This window comes from Neodiprion lecontei, chromosome 3 (genome assembly GCF_021901455.1).
Source record: "Neodiprion lecontei isolate iyNeoLeco1 chromosome 3, iyNeoLeco1.1, whole genome shotgun sequence".
Classification (NCBI taxonomy): Eukaryota; Metazoa; Arthropoda; class Insecta; order Hymenoptera; family Diprionidae; genus Neodiprion; species Neodiprion lecontei.
Genome location: NC_060262.1, coordinates 40,221,473 through 40,239,231, shown reverse-complemented (window position 1 = coordinate 40,239,231; position 17,759 = coordinate 40,221,473). Strand labels below are relative to the sequence as shown.

Sequence of the window (17,759 nt, the reverse complement as noted above, 5' to 3'; positions counted from 1 at the left end):
AGCTACAGAAATTAAAAAGGGTATGAAAACATTAAACACAACTTCGGGAATATTATTTTGAACGGAAATGCAATACTTGTGAAAGCGAGGATCATTTTAGTGGAATTTTCTTTCAATTGTATTCGCACGGTTATCAAACCGTTCCATTTATCCATTATTCCGAGTACCTTCGTAACTATCTCGAAGATATTATGGTCCCAAGTAACCAGTTCCCTGATTTATCAGGATCCATACCTACGTCAGCTTTACGGTTAGTCACGAGTCCGGATGCTCTCTCTCTCTTTCCGGTCATGAATATGCTCAGGGTATACAGAAATCTTAAAGAGTCACTGTATAACTCGAGAGTGAGAATTTCATTTCACCTGCGAAATATGAACATTCTTAATGGACTCGTTAAGAGGTTGTGACGTCACTGATTGAGGCAGACTCTCAAAGGCCAACGGTACCGAGGTCTACGGATCACTGAGAGTGATCTACGCTAGATCCCGTCTCGACTATCGCTTTCTACTCGATCCTACGTCGCTTCGTGAGTTGCCAAAAGGTAATTTTCAACTCTAATTCTCATCGTGTTTCCAATGCATGCGAAATGATTACCGAGGTTCGCTGGGCTCTCGTTTTTTTTTATTTTTATTTTTTTTTTCGCAGTATTTATGCTTTCTAAAACGTCCGAGCAACTCACTTGCCTGACTAAAAGAAGACGAAGATCCCGCTTGAAGGCCCTCCGTCTAGGAAAAAAAAAAACGCTTTCATATCGCGTTTTACAATGAGGCTGTGAATGGGCAGTGAAATTGGTAGACGCAGACAAGCTTTGATATCCTCTTCTTATACTCCGACAGCTTTATGTACACATATGGATCGTGCTCGGAAACACTCGTCGCGTTTTAACGTTTAGTGAGGTCGCTCTTCCTGATCCTCGAGTAACTTCCACCCTGCGATCCAGAGACCTGGAAATCAAAGCTTCGAAAGCCCGATTTCACGGACCTGAAATTTCGATCTATCTCACTGGATGCGTGTTCTCGGCTGTTTGTGGAAAACTGATCGATTCCGAGGAATACTTCCGGATTTTTCGAGATTATCGATAGTGCGTTTTGAACAAAAGAACCTATATAACGTGAGCCAAAAATTGGTGCTCAGTTTATTTATTGATTTCTATCTGAACAACGAACTCGAGCCGTAGGCTAATAAAGATATAAGATCCTAGCTTCTTACTCGTCGAGTTGCTGATCCTTAACTATAACGAGGAGCAAGACTAAAATAATGAAGAAATTTGGGTGAAAACCTTGGAGCGGTTTTTATTGCAGACACGCGAAAAACGACGAGTTTCTAAGTCTTCGTAAATTGTAGTCAAACAATGATAATAATAGCTGACAAATTTGAATATTTTACTTCAGTGGCCTATAATCTTAAACCGAAACAAAAATATTCACGGTACAAGAGTTGGACTAGGAGCATTTACAGAACACAGGAATATAAGATGGAGGAAAAAGTTTCCTGTAAGGATTTATGAATGGCTTATTCTCACCGTATAATACCCGGAATGATATCTTATTGCAATTTTGTCTTTTGACAGTTGGGTATGTATAGAAAGTTGGGGAAAAAGAAGAGAAAAGAAAACAGGTGAAAAAACTCATCGGGTAGACAAATTTGTTAGGCAAATTTCTTACCTTTGATCAATGATCATTACTAACCAAGTCTTGAATTTGATTTTTTTACCACTTTTTGGTAATCAATTTCATAGTATGAAACTTTTCCCATTCGCATATCTTATGGACGAATTAATGTTCGGTAATAATTTTCTTACTAATGAAGCTGGCATTATAATACTTGATTAACTTTGCGATCGATCATATATGTAGACGAAATTTTATCAAATACTTTTTTTTCGTCCGAAAAATGAATCCACAATTTAGGAAAAATAATCTCCTTTTTTCCACCAAAAGCCAGTCTGTCTTCAAGCTAAGTTAAATTTGTCTCACAAGCGCCTCTAGTTGCGAATACGATAAAACTCTTGATTCCCTACGAATTGTCGTACATTGGTGTTAGTCAAGTTGCCGCGTTGCAGGCGTTGTATTAAATTTCGAACCTCTGACGATTATTGCTGAATATGAAAACGCGCAATTATCCGTTTGAATGCCAATCTCGTAATACAGCAAGGTGAAAAATTTCCATCAGATATCCAACTGACAGAGCGTGAAATTGAAAGATTGAAATTACGTGAAAGTTACAATTTGCGTGGCGAGAGTTACGACTGCATGATGGATTATACTCAATGATTCGCGTCGTTGACTGAAGAATATAAAGACAGTTGCCTTAATAGGCTTTGGTGTGACGAACGAAAATCGTCGTACGCTTGCGCTCCCTGAGATGTTCCAACGGTAGAGTTGAGAACTCATTGCAGAACATCAGAGAGTTAGCGATTTCGACATGATGCTGGCTGCATTCACCTTCCGAGTAAAACAGTCTTCGCAAACCAGTACTCAGCCTATGTGTACTTATCGACTTGTCGGCGATACAAGAAATTAATAATGAGAATAATTTTCTTCCAAAATTCGTAGCAAAACAGTGATTTGATTAAAGCATAGGTACGCGAGAGAAAAATGTATACATAGATCATAAATCGCGTGACTAATGCCAAAAGGGCGTATAAAAATTGTACGCCCTTTTGGCTTTTCAAAACCAAAAGGGCGTATAATTTTTTTTTTTTGTGCCAATCGTTTTGTCAATATATTCTAAGCCTAAAAATGAAAAAAAAATTTTCAAAGCCAAAAGGGCGTATATCTCAAGTTATAAAGCCAAAAGGGCGTATTATTTTTTTGATAATAATTTCTAATTTATTCCTTACTCAATAATATGCAATTTTTATTCAAAATTTTGAAAAATCTTGATTTTTTTATACGCCCTTTTGGCTTTAGGTCGGCAATTTCCTAAAGCCAAAAGGGCGTATATCTTGAGATACGCCCTTTTGGCGTTAGTACATCTAAAAATTTTTTTTTGCAGATCTTTACGTTTCGAGTGATTTTAAGTCGAATGGCAAAAAAAAATTTTTTTATACGCCCTTTTGGCATGGATCCCTATCTAACTGCTGTAGTACGCCCTTTTGGCATTAGTCACGCGAAATAATGACAGATCAGATGTAATAATGATGCAGAGACCAAAAAGTATATATATATGTATATGCGATCCATGTACGAATTAATATATGTATGATCCCTTTACGATTGAAACGTGATGCATACTATAAATTTTATAATTTTCCAGGAGACAAACTAGATTATCTACAATAATCGGCTATAATATGAAGATAGAAGAATTATTCATTTCGATGTATTCCATAACATTAATATTCATGATTATTGCAACAACTTTTCATTCGCTCTCTCGATCTCGAATTTTTGTAAGCATAAAATCGGAACGCTGTTTTAGATAGTCGCAAGTGAAGTGTCTACGTTGGTAGAGAAGCAGAATTGTTTATCGAAAAGTGTTCGTATGGAAAGAAATTCAGAGTAACTGTAATTCATCACGGATGCGGTAATTTTGATCGAGATGAAATGGATGCTCCGTATATGAGACGGTATTTAACACAGTGTAGTGACTTAAAGACCTAACAAGATGATAGGGAGAGAAAGAACTAAGCTTCTTAAAACTTCAAGTGTATTTTAACACACATTTGAAAGGTACGAGCAAAAATATTTATCATCCAACTGTCGCGTCGCAGAACGGCAGCATTATTAGCTGACCCGTTAACTGAACATTATATCTTTAGTTAACCGCTGAATATCGGAGGGTCTGGCCACTTGAGTCTGGAATCGGTAGGAAAGATGAAGTGCGTATTTCTTGTATGAAATGTGAAAACTAAAATCATTATACATCATATAATATTATCATACATCATACATCATACATAGTATTAAAGTTCGGGACCAAAGTTTGGATGTTCGGATGTTCAGAAAGTGAGGTCACCCAATTTTTTTTTTTTCTCTTGGCGCCTTCAATCTAAAATCAGCTAGCCGAATTCCTCAGTCTGGAAATAACCGCGCAGTAGAGCGGACGGAACAGTATCGTGCTCTGCAGATTTCGAGTACCAGGTACTCTACCTCCTGGATCCTGTGCTCCGGGTCCGCTTCCTGGTATAAATCGACTTCCAGGGCGAGCACTCCGTGGTTCCTGCGCTCTGGGTCCACTACCTGGTAAAACTTAAATTTCAGGACAAGCGCTCCATGGTTTCTGCGTTCCAGGTACGCTACCTGGTGCAACTCGACTTCAGGGCAAGAGGTGGACGAGGAGGACGAGGATTTGTGCTCGGTGAGTTGAACATTTTTATAATATTTAATGGCAATTGTAATTATATTTTGGCTAACATTTTTTAAACTTGTCATGTTCACAATAAATTATTCCAAGTCATTTTTCGCGCAAGCACAAAGTCAGTAGCTAAAAATGCACTCATCAATTTATTATATTATTAATCAATTAACGAATGATATTAATCCGTACGCAATATTTTTGATGTGCTCTTACACTAAAAATATTTGTTACTATTCAAGGTATAACCCGAGATGGTTCGCGGTGGTCGTTGGAGGTGGTCGGCGTTGGTCGGACGTGGTTGGCAGTCATAGTAGGTTGCTAGAGAAGAAGGAGAAGGCGGACGAGGAGGACCAAGAGGACGAGGACGAAGACGACGAGGATGGAGTTGATAGGAGGTAGTAGGGGGTGGTAGGCAGGGGTAGGAGTAGAAGTAGGAGTGTTAGGAGTAGTAGTAGAAGTAGAAGTGTTGGGAGTTGGAGTAGGAGCAGGGGTGTTAGGAGTAGGAGTAGAAGTAGGAGTATTAGGGGTAGAAGCAAGAGTGAGAGTGGGACTAGGGTAGGGCGGGGTGGGGTAGGGTGGGGTCAGGTACGGTACGGTAGGGTAGGGTAGGGCCCCATCACCCCACCACCCCATTACCTCAGACTACCTTGAGACCCTCAATCACCTGCGACGACCTCCATCCTTCTTGTATACCTCGTCCTTCTCCTCCACCTCCTCCTCCTCCTTGTCCTCCTTGTCGTCCTTCTCGTATTCGACTACCTCCGTTTACCTCCTACCACCGCAAACTACCTCCGACCTCCAACCAGGTCAAATCACCTTCAGCTACCTCCAACCACCGCCAACCATCTTTATACTCCTCGTCCACCTTGTCCTCCTCGTTTTCCTCGTCCTCCTCCACCTGCTCGTCCCCCTCGTCCTCTCCTTGAAGTCGAGTTTCACTAGGTAGCGTACTCGGAATGCATGATCCACGGAGCGCTTGCCCCTGCAGTCGTGTTTCATCAGATAGCGGAACTGGGACATCAAAAATATTGTGTAAGAATCAATATAATTTTTTTATTGACACATTTCACCAAGAAGATTAGGAGAAAATTACGAAAAATTGTAGAAATCTTACTAGCGCATTGATAGCTACTGAATTAGGGCTTGCGCGAAAAATGAATTAAAATAATTCATTGTAAACATGAAACAGGAACCACGGAGCGCTTGACCTGGAAGTCGGGTTGCACCAGGAAGCGGACCCGGAGCACACGATCCAAGAGATAGAGAACCCGGTACTCGAAATCCGCGAAGCGCGATTCTCATCCGTTCGCTCTACTGCGCGTTGTTTCCAGACTGAGGAACTCGGCTAGCTGATTTTAGATTGAAGACGTCAAGAGAAAAAAAAAATTTGGGCACGTCACTTTCTGAACATCCGAACATCCAAAGTTTGGTTTCGAACTTTAATACTATGTATGATGATGTATGATGTATGATGTATAATGATTTTAGTTTTTACATTTCAGACAAGAAATACGCACTTTATCTTTCCTGCCACTTCCAGACTCAAGTGGCCAGACCCTCCGATAGTCAGCCGTCGACTAAAGATATATTCTTCAGTTAACGGTTCAGCTAATAACGCTGCCGTTCTCCGATAGTTGTGTGATAAAAAATCTTGCTCCTACCTTTCAAATGTTTGTGAAAATACACTCAAAGTTTCAAGTAGCTTCGTTCTTTCTCTCCCTATCAGCTTGTTAGGTCTTTAAACCACTACACTGCGTTAAATACCGTCTCATATACGGAGCATCCATTTCATCTCGATCAAAATTAGTATTTAAAAAATTTCATGGTCAACCGTTTACCGAGTTTGCGTAGAATGCGCCTTATATAACCATCGAGGTTAAGATTCTTCATTTCCACATTCGTTCACAGTTGAATTTATGAGAATCTGTGATGGAAACTTCAGGATAGGACAAAGAAAACTGATGTCTTAGGCAAAAATGCGCAACAGGTATCGTTTATCAGGGCATTCGACTCACCGAACTGCCAATACAGTCAATTATTACCGAACTAAAGAACGGCCTAACGGACGAAACTACATATTTTGTCGAAAACAAACACTCCTAGATGATCTGATACTCTTCTTGTAAGCGTTAACTTCACGGATGGCCATTCGGTTGTCAATTGAGAAGACGACCGCGCAAAGTTAGAAGCTTTAGAAGATTGATCGCCGAGGGCGAGAAGGTCAGGTTGCGGTCGTAAAACACGCATTTCCAGGCGTTCTTTTATTAATTAAAAGCGAAGGCTTTCCTCTCTATTCCTCCCCGTATTTGGGAAATATAAATTTACCAACGCACCTCCGTCGGCGAGTTCAAACGAATAAAACGTCAACCAGATTAATTCTCGTTTCACGAACGCGAAACAACGTTGAACTTTTAAATCTGGAACGAAGCCTTCCAATTTTAAAAACTCATATTTCATTGATTATCAGAAAATCTGCTAGTCATGAAGATTTTAATCTACTTTACAGGGAAGAAAATATTCCCCTGAAAATGAATTAGCTAAACGGACAAAAAATTCAGGGAACTGCAAGAATCGTTTGCTTCATTTATTCCCGCAACGTAATTTCATTGTATTTCATGAGATCGATGGAATTTTTTTTTTTTACGAATCCTGAAGTTGGTTATCATCTCATCGACTCCTTATCACCAGCCTCACGAGTTTTTCTCTCGGATTTGGAATGCCAAAGAAACGAATCAAGCGGCATTATTTCACCCTCCACATCTCAATTACATAATAAATATTTATTTACAATTATGCGTACGCATATATATATACTCGCGATACAGTAAAAATTACACGCAAATGTCCGGACGAAAATTTCTCCACCATTTTTTCGTGTAATCTTGTTCCTCAATGTACAATTGTTCAACAAACGCACAACCCGGGACTAAAAACCGTTACGCAATATTTTTCTTCAGCCTTGTCTCGCTCCTATCCAACGAATCCAATAGTACAGCCAGTGAATCTGTCCTCGTCGACATTCGACCCAACAATAAGGGCGTTTTCATTGTTTCTGTGAGGGTTGAACAAGTAGTTCTTTTGCCCCTCGACATTTTTGTTCTGGTAAATGGTGATCGTCCTCGGTTTCGAAACGAAGTTAGCTTCCGATTTTCCGGGGCTGGAAAAGGTCCTGACGGGCTCCTTCTCGACGCCGAGGATGTCGTCGATCGAAACGGTCTCAACGTCGTCGGCTTCGCTCCTTTTTTTCGACGGATTCGTCTTCTTCCTTTCACCGACTGCGTTTGGAAGTAATTCGTTTATGTAGTACTCGGTGCAATTCTGGGCCTCCAATTTCGCCTGTGGCGTTTCACGAAACTCCTGGACCGTCAATGTCGTCACTATTCGCGAGAGTCCCTCCACAACTCGTTCCAACACGTGACTCTCGTTCGCGTCTCTTCGAATGCGAACTTGCACCGTTCCTGCCTGCGAACGGAGAGAACAAATTTCACTCGTCATTATGTTAAATAAATGTTATAATATTTCTCAGGAGTCACCCCCCTTATTAGGGATCGAATGTCAAAAATTTGTTGATTTTTTTTTAAGACCTTTGAAACGGAGAATCATGCACGTAATATTGATGATAAGTTTGAGAAAACATCCACCGGTGAATATTAATTACCGCAAACTTGCCAGCCAATTGGAACAATTAACAAAATGGTCTTAGAATGTGAAAACATACGTTGGATTTGAAGATTGTCGTGAAATTCGGACCTTGAATTTGAGGTAAAAATCATCGGATTCTTAAATATATGTTACAGAAGAAAATTAATGAAATTCACTTGTAAAAACATACCGACTGTATATCGATGGATGATTTGAAATAGCGACTGTACAATTCGTACGATCAAAAGTGTGCAATTATATCTCATCGGTGACGTGATGTCGAATTAGTGACGAATTTCATTCGAAATGCTTCATTACGATGTTACACAAGTGTGAAATCACTTTTTGATGATTCATACGCGGATTGAGGTCCCGTCCGAATTTTATTCACTGGATTAGTCATGATGATTGAGGAGCTTACGAAACCTACGTGCTCTTTACTTTCATCGCACGTGCCGATCGGGAGTTGATAAACTTTCGTTGACAAAAGAGAAGATTAACCGGTTGACCGGTACGAGTTTTTTCAGTTTTCGTACCAAAATTGGTACCCGGGATTGTTTTGGGCGGATAATACCGCGATGCGTCTAGAATGCAGAATTCGGATTCTCCGTTGCAACTGCTGCAGTATTCGCACCCGATTGGCGTTTCCGGTTCCGCTCGGGCTTTACTGCTGGCGAAAGGGGTGGAGGGTAGCGGCGAGAGGCGACGTGCCGTGAAATTGTTTTGTAATTTCAGACTAATGTTCGCACTGCAGTTGCTGGGTAGAAGATAACCGGATCGTAACGATAGGACCGTGTAACAATCCGTCTTGCGATACGCCGGCAATTTTCGAATGCCGTAAAGTCGTCGCACAATATCCACCCCGGATTCGATACCGGCCGGAAATTCTCTCTCTCTCTCTCTCCGCGAAATATTACTCCTATTCTACAAAAAGGATACCTCCATACCTGTTTCTCCGAGGGTTTTGTGCTTCGGGGACACGGAGTAACGATATTTCATCGGTTTTTCATTCACGTTTCGCCGCGCGGAAATCAAATTGGAAAAACCGAAATTTTATACAGTGGCGGGTAAAACGAAGCGGGATGAATACACAAAACACAACATTTATTTAACGTAAAACAATCGGTGCATTTCCGTCCGAATTATTTCATCAGCTCGTGGACGAGTCAGTTTTACATTGCGGGAAAATGTTTTCCGTAGTATTTTTCTTTCTCTCAAGTTGTTATTATCATTCTACAGTTCGTTCGTTTCTTCTTTTCTTTTGTTTTTTTTTTTTTTTTTTTTCATTTCTCCGAGTACAATAATCTTAGGAACTCTTTCATCGCAGGCATCGTCGAATCTCTAACAATATCCGCGAAATAATTTTGACAAGTGGTAGCATTATTTATACTCACGAGTTTCCCGAAAGACTGAGTCCAGAATCTCTCGTTCCTAAACTCGAGAACACCGTCGATATTCAGAGCTTCTCGAAGACATTTGTCCAGCTGCTGACCCATGTAATGAGGAAGCTTCTGCACGAAACGAAAAACGATAAAAGAGAAATAATGACTTTGGCCGTGCGTGAATTTGATAGAAAAATAACGACCTCGCTCATCTACCTGCAATATTATGCTGGCTGTGTAAAAAGCCAATGGCAACATAGACGTGGCCACGAGTCCAACGAGGACCAAGGTGGCCGCAGTGTCCACGACGAAGATGTCCCTGAAAATGAAAATAATAATAACAATAATAAAATACAACAACGGATGTTGAGTGAAGTAAAGAGAGACGTAAGGAGAGAAAGAATGGACCGGACAGGCACAAGCTCATCTTCCTTTTTTCTTTCTGTCCAGAGAGGAAATTAGAGTTGGAATTCTCACGGGGCGGGGTTGAAGTTCGGAATTTGAAAAGTTCCTAAAGCGCCTAATGCCGAATTTTTCGGTGGCCAAACTTTAAGTAAAGAAATCAAACTCGTACGAAACAACAAAGTTTCGAGTGGTCGGAAACCCGACGGCTCAAGGCTCCGAAATGCAAGATTTCGAAAATTCAAGTTTGGATAGAGTAAAATTCGAAAAATTAAAATATAATCATACAACGTTGTTCATTCGTCGAGCGTGTGGAAGAAATCGGAAAAACCGAAAATCAGAATGACCAGAATTCCGAACGTAAGAGTATCGAAAATTCAGTGGCGAAATTTCATCAAGCCAGAAATTCACAGAACTGAAAGTTTTCGATCATTCGGAATTTCGATACTTAAGATTTTTAAAGTTTCTCATTTTCGCACTTTCGGAACTTTGAGCGTCGATTCGTTTCGGACGATTTGAAACTTTGATGTTTCGTCAAAGTTCGATTCCTTGACTCCAAGTTTCACGACAAAAAAAATCGGAATTCGGTGCTTTCGGAACTTTTCAAGTTCATAATTTCAACTCCGCCCCGATTCCCACCCGAAGCATGCGGGAACACGAAGAAAGGGTTAATCGGGGAAATCAAAAACAGGGATAAGGTGAAGGATGGAAGAATATACGCGGGCCAGGATATCAGGACACGCCTAACGTCGTTCCCCTTTTCGGTTTACATTTCGAAAGCCCGGGATAGGGATCCTCCCCTCACACTGATAAATAACCGTGTTTACCAGAGACGTGAGTTCGTTACCAGTAATGGATGAGGAGGTGAGTTCCGCAGAGAATCGCGGCGCCCAAAACGTTGCCGCCAAAAATAGGATTGTAGCCCTTCAGCGTGGGGCAGGGCAGAGCCCTGCATACGACGTGATCCAGCGCCGCGTCTCGGTGACTGTAAACCGTTATCACGTGTGTCACGATACCCAGAAGAGAACCGAGCCCAAGGCGTCCTCTGTGAAATATTTCAAAGTCTTCAGAGAGAGAGAGAGAGAGAGAGAGAGAGAGAGAGAAGAAGCGAGCAGATTTTGCTCAAAACTCGAAAAAAAGAGGGACACGTCAAAGCTTTTCCTAGAATATACTTTGCGAAATGCTGAATTTACTTTTGAAACAGATTTATATGAGATGGGTGTTTTTTTTTTTTTTTTTACATAAAATTTGAAGAAAACAAATTATCGACGTTGCAAAAAGTACGTGGAAATGTTCATTCGGTACAGTGCCCTCATTATAAACCTGATACACTGTTAACAATGATTGTGAATTTATTGTACAAGTGTTGACAATTTAGGAAATCAGGTTCCAAATTTGTAAATTCGGTGCAGCAATGTAAATTACTATTTATTTGTTTGAAATTTTACTAAAATTTATAGGAAAAACATAAAAAAGTAATTTGAATTTACTTAATTTTTTGGTAAATTTATTGTAAACTCGAAACTCAGCTTCTCCTTCTTCTTCGCATGTATGGCAAACTTTTGATCAAGTCCAAAAAGTAACCAAGCCCCTTAATGCTCTCTGTGAAATTTTCAACGATTAGAAAATTGCTTCGCGTTTAGTTTGTCTGGATAAAAATCAGACCGAATCTGAAGAGTCCAATTTGAACGCAACAACGCTGCAGCAAGTTTATGAAAATGGTCATTTACTGCACTGCCCTGACTCTAATCACAGAGTGAACCTTACTCAGAGTCACAGAGGATAAACTGACAATGATAAAGCAACTTTTTCATCATCCTGTAGATAATGTTTCATCAGATTTATTTGTTTAAGTCAGACAATTGTCGGTGGGTCGGAATGCCGATTTTACCTTAAAGATTTAGACGGTAATCGACACCCACGGACTTTTACGTCTGGCTAGATCATCGCCGGAGTTGAGTCGAATAGAACAGTTGCGTGATTGGAAGCATTGATTGACGTTCATTGATCTTTCACTTTTACTGTGTTATAAAAATAAATAAATCTTCGCATCAATTTATCGTCCGCTTCAGTGTGCATATCATCTGTTGCAAGTACGATTCGTTTAGTTTCACCAAGCAAATATACTCGCAACCAGAAATCCCTGATCGTGATTATCAAACGCATTTTCGCTCCGCTAAAAAGCTCTACCTTATTGCTTAGGTACGTACACTGAGAGCAATTTTTATTTCCGGTTACCGCTCAGTCCTTAACTATTTTCATTTTTTACCACAATCGACAAAATACAGTTCCAGGTAGAAAATAAAAATTAGTTTTATAGCTGTTACCAGAAAGTCTAGCATCCGTTAATATTATTTCTCATTACGATCACTGTTGCTATATTTTCTTGCAACAGTTGCGAAAATTTAATGCTTGTGCAACGATAAATTGACGTTAAAGCCTTGTTCAACTAAAAAAGTGAAGTAAACCTCAGAAATTGATTTTGCGTTGCAATAACCAAAAAAGGATCGACAATAGCGCGAAATGGTTAGGCGTACCTCTTTTTTCGTAATTCCAACAATATTCAAACAGTTTTCTCAACGATACCTGTTTTACCGAATTTTTCTAGTTACTGTAACAAATGAAATTCTTCTCAGTGTACGTATAATGTATTTGTGAATAAATGGTGTATCTCGAGCGTCACGGAACCTCGTCTTCCGACTCGTAGTGCTTTTCTGAAAATCCGATTGCTCGTACAACGAATTTTCATGAGTTTCCGGAAGTTATCGAAAGTTCGAGAGAAACTGCGGGACCCAACGAAGAACCGGAAATTGAGGGTGGATGCTCGCGAAACGTTCCGACAGATCTCTGGGGCAGCTGAAGCGAAACGGGAGCGGCGACCGTGAACTCGAGAGAATCCGGGGGACTAAATCACTATTGGCAAAGCGGGTCGACCTTGCTTCCGAAACTGCTAACCAAGCTCAACGCGGTGCAGTTCTGGCAATTCAGCGTTTTCCCCGGATCAATTACATACGGACGTATACGATCTACGTCGCAATTAATAACCGCGGGAGATCGCTCGCAATTATTGCCAGAGAACACAACCGTATTTCTGTCCCTCTTATCTGGAGCCAATGGCGAAAAGCAAGACCGGCACACGGGGCAGAAATCTTCGTACTCTGCCTCGATAATCGCGACGAAGAGTAAATATTTGGCGAACTATAACCCGGGGCGAGCGATAACCACGACGTTGTGAGAATGGAGGAAGTGGGCCGACCTTTGAGCCGTCGTACTCATTCTATCGCGAGCATACTTCTTTATAGGAGTACGAGGTTGCTTTGAGGCCGTGGACCTTTGAATCCTCCGAGACCCATCTGCGTGTACGGAGAGCGTAATGCAACGTCGAGATAATCCGTAAGACAGTCCGATGAACATTGGCCTTGGGAGAAGCACGAACGGATCTCATGGTCCAGATTTTTATGGACCGGATGCCGAAGGGACGAAGAGTCTCCTTCGAACGATAAAGAACCATTGGAAGTTCCGATTATATCGATGAGATCCAATAATCGCCTACCAATCCTTGTTTTTCAATGACAGACTACAAACTTTAGGAAACCAATTTTAAAACTTTATCAACTAGACTCTATGAATTCGGTAGAATTGAATGATGGATTGCTGGTTTTGTTAGATTGATGTACGGGAACACAGGGTTCAAACGTTATTTATAAAAATTGAGTTGCGATATAAACAAAAAGTAGTCTCTTCCGTGTGCGCACTGATTTCTTCTGTCTTGGGGAAGAGAGGGATGATCAGTTTTCGCTATTCGGGAATTCGATGATCGCGTCAGAACGATGACGAAGATTGATTGTGTCCTAGATAGATTAGATTCCTGTTTGTGACTGACAGACACGTGTGCTGTCACGCACTCTAAGTACCGCATTCCGAAAAGTGAAACTAGTAAATATTCGGAGTGCATAACGGATCTGCTTGCATTTAACTATAGAGTTTTCTATCCGACAACACTTAAACATACGGCACCATTTTTTATCCTCTAATCAACTATCAGGTAGCAACAGCCGGACCAAATGATGACATCATTCTAGTGACTTATTGTTGGTAGCAAACGTCAGTGATTGGAGTCTGGCAGTCCAGTCAAAATGAAACAAGAATACGGTAAAGAGACCGTTATTGGTTGTGCGAATGCAGTAATAGTCATTAATGATCAGGACTTATCTCGAGCTCCTTCTTATACCTATAAGGGATATCGTAACCGGGAATGAGGAATCGATGGTATCGTATTTCGGCGAGAGAAGACTCTCACAGTACTGTTATTGCTTCGGTTTACACTTACAGGCAAATTGTGAACAGTTGTGCGATAACTCGGATAGGAATTCAAAATCGAAACAATCACACTCAAGCACCCATAGATGAATATACATCTGATATCGTTAATCTAATCTCTACCGAATCGTTACCGACGCTGGACTCGGTTGACTCCAACTCACTACACGGCTACATATTAACGAAACACTGAGATAACGATGACAGCGTTACAGACAAGGACAATATCGGTATGACGTGAGGTGATTTGATTATTTCGATATGAAACTTTACCACGTTTCACCGTCAGGCTTTTAGAGGAGCTTTTGTCTTACGAGGAAGGTATCCCAGGTCGATCTCTCCGATTTGATTTCTGGACTAGAAAACCAAGCGACACGTATTTTATTCTTTTATCTGTCATTAAACGGTTTAAGGGGGTGAGACCACCGTCAAAAGTAAGTCATGTCGAGGGAAGCTTTGGCAGTTTTTTTTTTTCATTCGACTGAGAGAATTACATTTTTCGTTTCTTGTTACGAGAAAACTTTTCCAGTTGGATTGGTTGAAAAATATTATGTTCCTGTGGGTGTAACCGCCAAAGCGCCGATTGGCATGCCTTACTTTCAACGGTGGTCTCACTCCCTCAAAGCCTTTAGTGGCATGTAAAAAAAAACACGTGTCGTTTAATTTTTAGTCTACTATGACATATCGCAAAAGAAATGAAATCAGTTCGTAGATTCATGAGCTATGCACTGTTCGAATGATAATCTAAATCTCGTGCACATCGTCCATTTTTGATAATTTATTTTTTGTCGTAAGGACTCTCGGTTCAAACGACGTCCAGCCGTCACGCAACAGTCTCAAATCACTTTTTTCTCGCTCTCGTTCGTAACCATTTATTCGAAAATCGCGCTCTCGTTTATACTCACGTGTGAATTGTCGGCTGATCCTTCATCCTTCCGAAGGCTTCGACGGCGATGAGAGAGGCCGCGGCTAGAGCTAGGCAAGAGGAGACTAGGAGAGCAAGGACCTCGTACTTTTCAAGGCCTAGAATCGACAGCGAGGATACGATGGGAACCTTCGGTTCCTCTCGTTGGACTTCGACCTCCTGTAGCAGGCAAGGACCAGATATCGAGTGCCTCGGAAAATGGAAGGCCAAGTTTTTCTTGTAATGCGGATAACCGGAGCCGGAAAATGATCGCGTGTGATTCTGGAGCGGCTTCTTCGCCGGCGGAAGGTCCTTCGGTGTTGCCGAGGAAGCGTTTTGGCTCACCCAAACGGAGACTAGACACACGAACAGAGCGAAGACGTTGAAGGCTACGGTGTTCGCGTACGCCCTCAAAGCTGGAATTCGTGGATATTTTTCGCGTGTTAGTATGCTCGACGGATTTTTTTACTTTTTAGTTTTTTCATTTCTCTATTCTCGCCTAATCTGCGCCGCGAAAACGCGACATTTGGCTCTTTCGACGAGCCATCAAGATATCGAGTCTTATCGCTCAGGCTCGACGTGTCCCGGAGTGACGTTTGACGGTATCGCTTATCCTCAACAGGTTTTGAGTCATGGCCAAACAATGCCTGAATCAAGCAAACGACGACGCAGTATTTACAATATTGGATTTATTTACCAATCGATTGGATTTGCGCGTTTACTACGCGGACGTTTTGGATTGTGAATTTGAAAAACCGGGGAGACATCTTACTCTGAAACTCACCCAAACTTCTCGTGGAATTTGCCCACTCGCATAGTTCGTAAACGACAATTGAATTGCACACAATCAAGCATAGTATCCATTTCGATTTCTTCTGGCCAAATATCTTGAAGATTTGTACTTTGTACTTAAGCGCCGCTGCCTGTTCGATATTTCCTGAAACAAGATACGAAGCACGTTTATATTTCCTTTTCACACTACGAACACGATAACGTTACAGTCGTGTGAATTGGCGCAGGTGAATATTATAATTCGCTGATGTGATTAACATTCGGAACTCGAAGATTTGAACAATATTGCGCCGTTATTTTTTATCTCCCGCTTATCAAGATGGTTCTACACTCCCTTCTCGCTCTACAAACAAGGTTACAATCTGCGGCAGAGCAAAGCCGTTGAAAAATCTTGATAGAATCAAGGTGTGTAAATAATTGAAGCGAATCGTTATTCCTCGTTAATAGAGAGTCAATTTTCACGCGAGAATATTTTTTTATCGGACACCTGTCCTTCGTCGGGAGATAATTAGTTGGGAGACATTAACGAACGTTACGACGGTAATTTTCTGTCGTTATCAACGCGCGAAAATTGCACTTTATCAGTCCGACGCTGTACGGTGGAAATCGAATGACGATGACAGAGCTGCGCAACCAAACCGTCCCGTTGCTAATATTATTATCGCAATGGCGTAATACGAGTAACGGAATCCGGTGAAAATTTCGCCGATGTACACTAGATAATTTTCAACTTAAGCATATTTCAAAAATACCTAAAGACAGTTGAAGAACTTGTTTAGCTAACTGTTACTGTTCCATGAACATGCGAACAGTTTTCATGGATTTCAATACGTTGAATATCTGCGCAAAATCATTGCAGAACATACCCGGTTATCTCGTAACACAAGTTAAACGAAACGAAGCGATTTTTTTTTTTTTTTTTTTTTTTGGCGAATTATCAGTTACTAATTTTGCGACATCCCAAAAAAAACTACGTTTGTTTTTCAACGATTCTCTTGGAATCAAATAAATCACACATGAATCAATTTTTGAACACTTGAGACGATAATTATCAATCTATTAAAGATGCTCGATTGACATTACCATTGTTCTTAAATAATTATCCGTACAGGAATTTCAGAGCGATAGTTTTGTCTTCTATTTCAAGGTGTATGTGTTTTTAATCTAATCGTAAGAAATAAAAAAATCAAAGTACATACAGCAAGTCATCGTTTCTATCAGCTGCGGACAGAAGCCGAAGGAATTTGATCTATTCGTAAAACACTGTGAATTTTTTTATCGAGACACCTTGATTACTTACCATATTTCATACTATCACAGGCATCGTTTCCACCAAATTCGTTATCATTATTTTCACTCGCGAATATCCTCATGGTTCCACTCAACACCTCATTTTATCATTCTTTCACTTACGAATATAACACGTGCGACGGTACAGTGAATAAAAACCAAAATAATAAAAAGATAAATAAAAATAAAGAAAAAACGGAAACACTTTGAAGAATATTTCCGATGGTAGTTCAGAGCCTGCGTATCCGGCGGCAAATGGCGATAATCGAGTATCGCTGGATCGACGGTAATTGATTTTCATTCATTTTGCCGAGTATCAGCGTTGACAAATTATCGCGGCTGCTTCTGCTGCAGACATTTCGTACCCGGTATCATTGCCACTCCGCTCGTTCGACAAGCGTCAACTGATATCCAGCGGCAATAACGACCGGCTTATAAGTGTGCGATAAAGATCTGGCTCCAACGTCGTCGATAAGGGCGATAAATTTATACATTTTTGTCGCTCTCACCCGCGATTTCTCACTCAGATCGACGATTAGACTTATCGGAATAACGGTGCTAACTAAAACCGGACGAATACTCGTATAATTATGTAAATACGTGTTACTACGGCGATTGGTTATTGTTAAATATTTATTGCGATGCACAAGTGGACATATTGTTGACATTAATTAACGATCGGAAACAAAAAATTCACTCCACTGGAAACTTTGGGGAAAATAGTC

The 17,759-nt window shown here is 40.8% G+C and overlaps 1 protein-coding gene across 5 annotated transcripts; it reads right to left on the bottom strand.

Annotated features, from left to right (window-relative positions):
• Window positions 1-7,063: 7,063 nt before the first annotated feature.
• On the bottom strand, window positions 7,064-17,452 carry LOC107226571 (zinc transporter 6). 5 transcript variants are annotated; one of them, XM_046734955.1, is made up of 7 exons: window positions 17,045-17,452; window positions 15,737-15,889; window positions 14,954-15,368; window positions 10,576-10,773; window positions 9,543-9,645; window positions 9,339-9,452; window positions 7,064-7,764 (listed from the first exon to the last, which is right to left on the bottom strand). In XM_046734955.1, exons 1-7 carry the CDS (start codon window positions 17,115-17,117, stop codon window positions 7,273-7,275), a joined length of 1,548 nt encoding a protein of 515 aa, XP_046590911.1. In that variant the 5' UTR covers window positions 17,118-17,452; the 3' UTR covers window positions 7,064-7,272. The 5 variants fall into 5 exon arrangements, with proteins under 5 accessions (XP_046590911.1, XP_015522917.2, XP_015522918.2 ...); XM_015667431.2 differs by having other exon boundaries at window positions 9,339-9,455; window positions 17,045-17,451; XM_015667432.2 differs by lacking the exon at window positions 10,576-10,773 and having other exon boundaries at window positions 9,339-9,455.
• Window positions 17,453-17,759: the final 307 nt, after the last annotated feature.

Coding starts and splice junctions, on each gene's coding strand:
- LOC107226571 (XM_015667431.2), bottom strand. CDS start 17,117: ATGAGGATATTCGCGAGTGAAAATAATGATAACGAATTTGGTGGAAAC. Junction 15,890..17,044: donor CTGTGATAGTATGAAATATG/GTAAGTAATCAA, acceptor ATCTTGTTTCAG/GAAATATCGAACAGGCAGCG. Junction 15,369..15,736: donor AAATTCCACGAGAAGTTTGG/GTGAGTTTCAGA, acceptor CACGAATTCCAG/CTTTGAGGGCGTACGCGAAC.